General features: G+C 49.0%; 1 protein-coding gene across 1 annotated transcript; it reads left to right on the plus strand.

Annotated features, from left to right (window-relative positions):
* Positions 1–7,001: 7,001 nt before the first annotated feature.
* Positions 7,002–9,605, plus strand: LOC310759020 (uncharacterized protein; the record flags this gene model as incomplete). Its single annotated transcript, XM_083605779.1, has 2 exons — positions 7,002–7,935; positions 8,521–9,605. The coding sequence occupies exons 1-2, from the start codon at positions 7,770–7,772 to the stop codon at positions 9,603–9,605; spliced, it is 1,251 nt and encodes a 416-aa protein (XP_083461905.1). The 5' UTR covers positions 7,002–7,769.
* Between the last annotated feature and the right edge of the window lie 201 nt (positions 9,606–9,806).

A 9,806-nucleotide genomic window follows, 5' to 3' on the forward strand; every position in this document is an offset into this window, starting at 1 on the left:
ACACAACCAGATTTTTGTAGTTGAGCCCTGATTTTGTAAATAATAATTTAAACACTCCCATTGCTTCATAACCATAGTTTTGGATTTTCTCCTTATTATATCTGTCAATTTTGCTAATTCCAGGTACTCGCAAAGTTTCCCCAACCATTCTCTTTCCTCTTTCCAGTTACTAGCAATCAAAATTCTTGCCGCTGTTGTCGCGTATAGAAATAAGTTAATTTTCTATTTGGGGATATCTTTATCTAAGATTCCTAATAAATATGCCTCTGCCTTTTTTTTATGTGATGTCCTTATCAATTTTTTTATTTCGTCATGGATCATGTCCCAAAAGATTTTAATCTTTGGACAAGTCCACCACATGTGATATAATGTACCTTTTGTTCTGTTACATTTCCAACATTTGTCGTTGTTCCTTTTATTTATTTTTGACAATCTGTCAGGGGTTAGGTACCATCTGTGGTGCATTTTTCTGAAATTCTCCCTTAATAAATCACAAGCAGTAAAATTTACATTTTCCTCCCGAAAAGTTTTCCATCTTTCCAGATCTATCTCATATCCCAAATCGTGCTCCCATTTTAACATGTTTTCCCCTTTCGTCTCTTGTTCTAGGGTGGTTTTCATTAATAGTCTATACATTTTTGCAAGTATTTTTTTGATCGCTCTGTAGTATTTCCTTTTCTAATTTTGAGGTTTTATTTTCAAATCCCCCCCTTTTTATGTCTTTTTCATAAGTTGCTTTTAATTGATAATATTGTAACCAATTTATTCTAAATGTTTGTAATTGTTTGTAAGTTTTTAATTTAATATTTCCATCGGCTTCCTCTAATATTTCCTTATATGTTGGCCAAGTCTCTTTTACATTACTCTTTAATGTTGTAGTTGCTTTCACTGGCGAAACTCATTGGGGAGTTTTCTCAATAATTTTTCCTTTTGTTCTTTCCCAGACATCCAATAGAGCCTTTCTTACTATGTGGCTTGTAAATTTTTTGTGTTGTTCTTTTTTATCATAGAATAAGTAGCCGCGCCATCCATATATTTTGTCCCAGCCCTCTAACGTTAGGACTTCATTATCTTTTAATAATATCCATTTTTTTATCCAGCACCAACACGCTGCCTCAAAATACTTCCTTAAATCTATGATTCTATGAATATTACATAGAATCATAGAATTGCAGAGGTCTAATGGTCTTAGTGGACCACAAGCTGAACATGAGTCAACCGTCTGATGGCATCCAGCATGGAATGTGTCCCTCCGTTTTTCAGCATTTTTAGTAGTCTAGCAGTCTCTGCTCTTTTTGCCTTCCCTGGGAGGAAGGTGGAGTGGATGTCTGAAACTCAATGTCAAACTGAAACTCAATCCAGATAAGACTGAGGCAGTTAGTGGGTGGTGCCCTAGACCAGATGGCTGGGAGAAGGCCTGCTCTTAAAAAAAATTAAATTGGTTTTAGATAAAGTTATCCAGAATAAAACATACAAAATATCAAGGTTCTTTCAAAGCTTCAGACCTTCCCCCACATGGGTTCCAGTTCTAAAGATGTTCTCTTTTCCCTTTTCCCCGCATCTTTTACCATTATCCATCTATTATGTAACCATAGTAACCAAAGTTCAGTTCACATTACAAGTGTCCTTGTATCCCTGCCCATGATTTTAACTGTCTACAGTGGTCTTTCAAGCATACAGTAAAATTATTCCAGTCTTTTAAAAATACTTGTTCTTCCTGGTTTCTGATCTTTCCCCTTAGTCTCGCCATTTCTGCGCATTCCATCAGTTTGGTCTGCCGCTCTTCTTTAGTCGGTACTTCACCTTCTTTCCATCTCTGGGCCAAAAACATTCTGCCGTCGTTGCGTACATAAACAGTCTCTTATATTCTTTGGTAATGCATCACATATTATAACAGAAAAGCCTCTGGTTTTCTGACAACGGGTGAGGGGAGAGACTCCATCAGGCAAGGCCTCCTTCCACCTGCCTTGCCCAACCCTCTGCTTCTCAATGTGTATTGTATTGTTTTGTGTACTGTGGCTTGCCGTTATAGTTTAGATATTATTGTAACCGTTGAGTGGATTTCGTTTAACTTTTATATGTTATCATTATGTTATACTATTCTAAGTAATAGTTGAACGTTGCTATTTTGATGTAGGCTGCCAATTTTAAAGTTATGTATTATTATCACATTTTTCCATTGCATTAGATTGTTAGAAGATGTACATCTTCTGTTTCTTCAGGTTGTAAACCGCCTGGAGTATTGTAAGATAGAAAGACAGTATACAAATTAAAATTGATCATGTTGATGATGACAAAGGTTTTCTTAAACGCTTTCTTCAACTCAGTATATATCATTTCCCAAAACGCTTTTACCACTCCACAGGACCACCACATATGATAAAAGGTTCTATACATTTGAGCTGGTTCTATACATTTTTGCAGGGTTACGTACCAACAGTACATCATTTTCATATAGTTTTCTTTCAACAAACAGCAAGCCGTAAACTTCAAATCCTCATTCCATGACTTTTCCCATGATAAAAATTGTATATTATAACCAAAGTCTCTTGCCCATCACTGATCTAACTTCATCATTTTTAGTATACCATTCTAGGGAGATGGCCTGCTCTTGATGGGGTTACACTTCCTCTGAAGGAGCAGCTTCATAGCTTGGGGGTCCTCCTGGATCCTTTGCTGTCACTCAAGACTCAGGTGGCCTCCGTGGCCCAGAGTGCCTTCCATCAGCTTCGGCTGGTGGCCCAACTACGCCTCTGTCTGGACAGGGATCACCTAACTACTGCTGTTTATGCTCTGGCAACCTCAAGGTTAGATTACTGCAACGTGTTACACGTTGGGCTGCCTCTGAAGACGGTTCGGAAACTGCAGCTGGTGCAGAATTCAGCGGCCAGGTTGCTCACCGGAGCAAGACGGTTTGAACATATTGCACCAATCCTGGTCCGACAGCACTGGCTGCCAATTCAGTGTGCTGGTTTTGACCTATTAAGCCTTAAACAGCTCAGGACCGCAATTCCTCAAGGACCGCCTCTCTCCCTATGAACCTACCAGGACCCTGAGATCATCTGAGGCCCTTCTTCATGTCCCTCCTCTCTGAGAGGTCCAGAGGGCGGCAGCACAGGAACGGGGCCTTCTCTGCAGTGGCTCCCCATTTGAAGAATGCTCTCCCCAGGGAAGTTCCCCCAAGCGCCTTTGTTACACACCTTTAGGCACCGGGCAAAAATGTTCCTTTTTAACCAGGCCTTTGGTTGATTTGATTGACATCCTATGCCCTTTTAAAATGTGTTTGGCGGGAGGTTTTATTGCGTGGTTGGTTTTTTTTTGTGAATTGCCCTGAAAGCCTGTGGGCATAGGGCGGTATATAAATTTAATAAAGAAGTCGAATGTCTCCTCCCAGGATTCTTTCCCCCTCTGGATAAACAGCTCCTGCTGAAGTTGGAGAGGGGTAGCGAGAGCGGCAGTAGCAGACCCAGCACCCCCCTCTTGCGCCCCAGAGGCGCTTGCTCTAAAGGGGAAGGGGAGGCAGCCCCCCTTTTCCTGCTCACACCAACATGTGGACCTTCCCTTCCCCTATTTGGTGAGGCAAGGACCCCTGGAAGGTCAGGTCCCGTCAAAGGCGAGTGGGGTGCAGAGCCCATCTCGCTTCAGGCTGAGGGAGCCCATGTTGGTCCGCAGACAGCTTTAGGCGGCAGGACTGAACCGCTTCTGGTGCAATGGGACACCATGAGAAGTGCCAGAGCGCACAGAAACACCACAGTGGTACCTATTTCTCTACTTGCGCTGGTGTGCTTTTGAACTGCTAGGTTGGCAGGAGCTGGGACAGAGGAAGGGGAGCTCAGTCATGGGGGTTGGAAGCACAGACCTTCCGCTGGGCAGCCCAAGTCTCAGGGGCTTATAGACCACAGAACCCCCTGCGCCCCAAGACCTCTCCATAGTTGTCAACCTTCCCGTTTTTTGCGGGAAGTTCCCTTATTCCAGCCCCGTTTCCGGCTGCTATCCTGGATAGATAACCTATAGACTGTTCCCGGGACAGGTGAGGCTGCTGATCCCTTATTTTCAAATCTGACAGTTGACAGCTATGGCAGGATCCTGGGCCGGATGGGTCCCTTTGGCGCGATGCACCTTCCTCGGAGCTCTTCCTGCATGGAGCCTCCAGGGCCAGAGCCAGTCTACCTTAGAGGGCAAAAGGCGCTCTCCTCCTGCTTGGGGATGTCTGGGTGCCACTGTGGGCGCAGGATCCTGGGCCGGATGGGTCCCTTTGGCGCGATGCACCTTCCTCGGAGCTCTTCCTGCATGGAGCCTCCAGGGCCAGAGCCAGTCTACCTTAGAGCTGCAAGAGGTGCTCTCCTCCTGCTTGGGGGCGCCTGGGTGCCACTGTGGGCGCAGGATCCTGGGCCGGATGGGTCCCTTTGGCGCGATGCACCTTCCTCAGAGCTCTTCCTGCATGGAGCCTCCAGGGCCAGAGCCAGTCTACCTTAGAGGGCAAAAGGCGCTCTCCTCCTGCTTGGGATGCCTGGGTGCCACTGTGGGCGCAGGATCCTGGGCCGGATGGGTCCCTTTGGCGCGATGCACCTTCCTCGGAGCTCTTCCTGCATGGAGCCTCCAGGGCCAGAGCCAGTCTACCTTAGAGGGCAAAAGGCGCTCTCCTCCTGCTTGGGGGCGCCTGGGTGCCACTGTGGGCGCAGGATCCTGGGCCGGATGGGTTCCTTTGGCATGATGCACCTTCCTCAGAGCTCTTCCTGCATGGAGCCTCCAGGGGCAGAGCCAGTCTACCTTAGAGGGCAAAAGGCGCTCTCCTCCTGCATGCAGCCTCCAGGGGCAGAGCCAGTCTACCTTAGAGGGCAAAAGGCGCTCTCCTCCTGCTTGGGGATGCCTGGGTGCCACTGTGGGCGCAGGATCCTGGGCCGGATGGGTCCCTTTGGCGCGATGCACCTTCCTCGGAGCTCTTCCTGCATGGAGCCTCCAGGGCCAGAGCCAGTCTACCTTAGAGGGCAAAAGGCGCTCTCCTCCTGCTTGGGGGCGCCTGGGTGCCACTGTGGGCGCAGGATCCTGGGCCGGATGGGTCCCTTTGGCGCGATGCACATTCCTCAGGGCTCTTCCTGCATGGAGCCTCCAGGGGCAGAGCCAGTCTACCTTAGAGGGCAAAAGGCGCTCTCCTCCTGCATGCAGCCTCCCACTGCTCTGCCAGATTGTTAGACATCCCGTCGACTGTCCCCGGGACAGGGGAGGCTGCTGGTCCCTTGACAGCTCTGGCCCTGCCTGCCTTGAGCCCTGGCCCCAGAGGCCAGAAAGTGCCAGCCCTCCAGGCCCCCCCGCCCTGCCTTCTGCCCTGCCCTCTTTCCCCCTCCGGCCCCCAGGCTCCCCCCAAAGGAGGCCAGCTGGGCGCGCCCGGCTAGGCAAGGGTTAAGAGCAGCTGAGCCGCCCTCCTAGAGAGGAGGGGAAATGGCGGAGGCGGGTCTTCCGGAGCCCCTCCCTGGCCCCTCTGGCCTCCTCCGGTGAGTCTCCTCTCTCCCCTCGGGTCCTCTAGGGGGGGCTCCTGCAGGGAGGGGCAGGCAGGGCTTGGCCAAGGGGGGCAGCGAGGGGGTTTCTCCAGCTGGGGGTCCCCAGATGGTCTTGGACTACAACTCCCATCATCCCTGAGCCCTGGCCTGGCTAGCGGGGGGTGATGGGAGTTGTAGTCCAGCCACATCTGGGGACCCCCAGCTGGAGAAAGGCTGGTCCAGATGCTGGACTGAGGACCCCGCGGGGCCCCCCTTTCCAGCTCCGCCATGAAACTGCAGCCCAGACCGAAATCGCTCAGATCTGCCTCCCCCAGACTGAAGAGGAAGCCTTGGGGACTCGGAGGGGACCCAAAGGACATCTAGTCCATCCCTGCAATGCAGGAATCTCAGCTCAGTTCCCCATTGCAGGCGCCATCCACCTTCTGCTCAGAAACCTCCAAGGAAGGAGAGGCCGCCATCTCTCCTGGGGGTGACAGGGCCCAAGAGCTTAGTCGGGATCTCCTTTCTCCAGGAGGGGGGCTCAGGAGGTCTTGCATCCAAGAGGAGAGGCCATGGTGGGAAGGAGGGGCAGGGTGGTCTAATGGTTGGAGTGCCGGACTGAGACAGGGTTCGGTTCGCCACTCAGCCATGAAGCTCCCTGGGGGACCTTGGGTCAGTCACCATCTCTTCGCCTCGCCTTCCTCACAGGGTGAAATAGGGAGGAGGAGAATCACGTATTCCACCTTGAGATCCTGGGAAGATGAAAGTGGTCTGTACGTGTAATAAATAAATCCCAGGGTGCGAGTGGGGTGAAAGAGGCAGCCCCCTCCACGTGCTGAGAGTAAGTGGTAGACCCTCTCTCAACAGCCCCCTCTGCTCAAGCTAAAAGGTAAAGGTACCCCTGCCCGTACGGGCCAGTCGTGTCCGACTCTGGGGTTTCGTGCCCATCTCGCTTAAGAGGCCGGGGGCCAGCGCTGTCCGAGGACACTTCCGGGTCACGTGGCCAGCGTGACAAGCTGCATCTGGCGAGCCAGCGCAGCCCACGGAAACGCCGTTTACCTTCCCGCTAGTAAGCGGTCCCTATTTATCTACTTGCACCCGGGGGTGCTTTCGAACTGCTAGGTTGGCAGGCGCTGGGACCGAACGACGGGAGCGCACCTCGCCGCGGGGATTCGAACCGCCGACCATGCGATCGGCAAGTCCTAGGTTACTCCTTTTTAAACGCAGAAGGAGACAATGGAAACAATGTATTTCTCTTATTTAACTAGCTGTCAACAAACGATCTATTCACAGTCAATGAGCATTTCCAAAATGTCAGTCTTACTAGCAGCCCATTTCCAGGTTCAGAGCGGTGGTAATTTGACTTTCTTCACTCTCTCCTGCAGGCTTACACGATCCAAAATTCCCCCCCTCTTCTCCTGCTTCCAAGGGGGGTTTGATAATTTTAGCCGATGGAAGTTTAATCCTTTACGGAAGGCTTTCCAAGACTTTAGCTTGCAGCCTCTTTGCTTCAGTCTATTTACAAAAGGGGAAGGCGGACTTCCTGTTTGAAACCTCCCCGTTTCGGTTCCAAATTAAGACGTTTAAAAATCCAATTTTCCGTTCTACTCACGGGTAGTTGTTTTAAGATCAAATTGTGCACAGGAAAAAGTCAGCGCTCTCCGGCAACAGCAATGTGGCTTCGCTCCGTGAAAGAAGCAGTCAATTCGAAGCACCGTGCCGCTCACCCCACGTCGCTCCGGATCCCTGAAACCAGGTTTCCCCGCGAGTAGGGGAGGCGCAAAAGGTGCCAGCCGAATCCCACGTTCACAGGCTTCTCCCGCCTGTGATTTTTTGTGGGTCCCCGCCTTTGCCGTGGCAGCCAGACCCTAATTTCCACGAAGCAAATTCCTCCCGATCAGAGGAATTCAGCCATTACCGGAGGCGCTAACCTGGAAGTGGGGATTCCCCCCCTCCCTGTCTCTGTGCCCCCATGAGCCCCTTGAAGTTGGCTGTAGGGCAGAGGGAGGGTCCCATCACCGCCCAAGCATCGCACAGCGGGAGTAGGGAAGGGATCGTTCTGTCTGGCAGACAGGAATACTTCCACAGACAGAATAATTTGAAGAACAGCATGTGGAGTTCCACCCATTCACACAAAGATTAATACCCATCATTAGAATGCACAGTAAAATAAATGATTGAAATGCTAAAATAGGCATCCAGACCTAAAACGTGCAGCAAAATAATCCCATTAAAAGAACACAACAATGAACGGGCAGAAAACAACTGAGCAATGTGTAGTAGATAATCTTTATGCTATCTCAGAAGAGGACCTTTTTCCTTTTCCTTCAGGGTCCTCTGTGCTTTGAAGATGTCGCTGTGTATTTCACAGAGGAGGAGTGGGCGTTGCTGGATCCTGACCAGAGAGCTCTGCATAAGGAAGTCATGGAGGAGAATCGTAGGATTGTGGACTCTCTCAGTAAGGCTTCCTGCTGGATCATAGTATCTGTTTTGAAATACACACACACACACACACACACACACCCCTACCTCCACCTGTGAGAATCCTGCAATATTTTGCTGGCGCTTGACAGCATCTGGGATTCTCCTTCCCCACAGCTCACCTTGAATCTACTGTTCTGTCTGCGAATATTCTTGCCCCACATATGCCTTTTTAAACTATGACCAGGCTGGTCTGAGCTGCCCAGACCTTCTTGAATGTAACCTTCCATGTGTTGGCAGAAGTAGCAGCTTCTGTGAGGTTTTCTGCTTTTGCTTCTGTCACTTTCTGGTTGACCAAAGAGACAACTGGCCTTGCAGATGGAGGAGATTCCACGATTAGGTCAAACAAAATCCACCCTGGAAGATGCCAGGCTGTTTGAATCTCAGGTTCCCATCAATCTGTGTGTCATTGAGAGTCAACAAAGGCAGTGAACCCTGTAGTAAGACCTCAGATCTAACTCCCTTCCGTTCTTCATCTATCACAAACATTCATTAGCAGTCTTCCATAATTTGGGGCTCTATTTCTTCCTAAGGCTCTAATCGGTTTCTCTCTTTGATGCAGGTGCTGATGGATTGGAAATTATGAACAAGGGGAACCGTGACAACATTCACACAGTGGGGAAGTTGTATAAATATTTGGAGTGTGGAGAGAGTTATAGTCTGAGCTCCCATTCTACTTCCCATAAAATATATCCTATTGGGAAAAATCATTATCGGTACTTGGAAGATGGTAAGACGGTTCGTCAGAAGACATTTCTCACTTTCCCTAAAACAACTCAAAGCAGGGAGAAACCCCATCAGTGTTTGAAATGTGGGAAGAGCTTCAGTCACAGGGCTGTGCTCAAGGCCCATCAAAGAATTCATACAGGGGAGAAACCCTATAAGTGCTTGGAATGTGGAAAGAGCTTCAGGCAGAAAGCTAAGCTCACAGATCATCAAAGAATTCATACAGGGGAGAAACCATACCAGTGCTTGGAATGTGGGAAGAGCTTCAGTCGGAAGAATAGTCTCACTTCCCATCAAAGAATTCATACAGGGGAGAAACCATACCAGTGCTTAGAATGTGGGAAGAGCTTCACTCGCAAGAATAGTCTCACTTCCCATCAAAGAATTCATACAGGGGAGAAACCCTATAAGTGCTTGGAATGTGGAAAGAGCTTCAGGCAGAAAGCTAAGCTCACAGATCATCAAAGAATTCATACAGGGGAGAAAACATATCAGTGCTTGGAATGTGGAAAGAATTTTAGTCGGAAGGATGCCCTTACTTCACATGAAAGAATTCACAGAGTGGAGAAACCATATAAATGCTTGGAATGTGGAAGGGGGTTCATTAAGGGCTGCCAGCTCACTTCCCATCAAACAATTCACACTGGGGAGAAACCCCATCAATGCTTAGAATGTGGGAAGAGCTTCACTCGCAAGAATAGTCTCACTTTCCATCAAAGAATTCATACAGGGGAGAAACCATATCAGTGCTTGGAATGTGGAAAAAGCTTTAGTCGCAAAAATAGTCTCACTTCCCATCAAAGAATTCATACAGGGGAGAAGCCATATCAATGCTTGGAATGTGGAAAGAGCTTCAGTAGGAAGAGACCTCTCACTTGCCATCAAAGAAGTCATACAAGGTATGAACCCTATAAATGCTAAGAGTGTGGAAAGAGCTTCAATCGGAGGTCCTTTCTCATTTCCCATCAAAGAATTCATACAGAGGAGAAACCATATCAGTGCTTGGAATGTGGAAAGAGCTTCAGGAAAAGGTTCCATCTCACTTCCCATCAGAGAATTCATACAGGGGAGAAACCATATCAGTGCACAGAATGTGGGAAGAGCTTCACTCGCAAGAATAGT

Source organism: Podarcis filfolensis (assembly GCF_964270895.1).
Source record: "Podarcis filfolensis genome assembly, chromosome: 3".
NCBI classification, from domain to species: Eukaryota; Metazoa; Chordata; class Lepidosauria; order Squamata; family Lacertidae; genus Podarcis; species Podarcis filfolensis.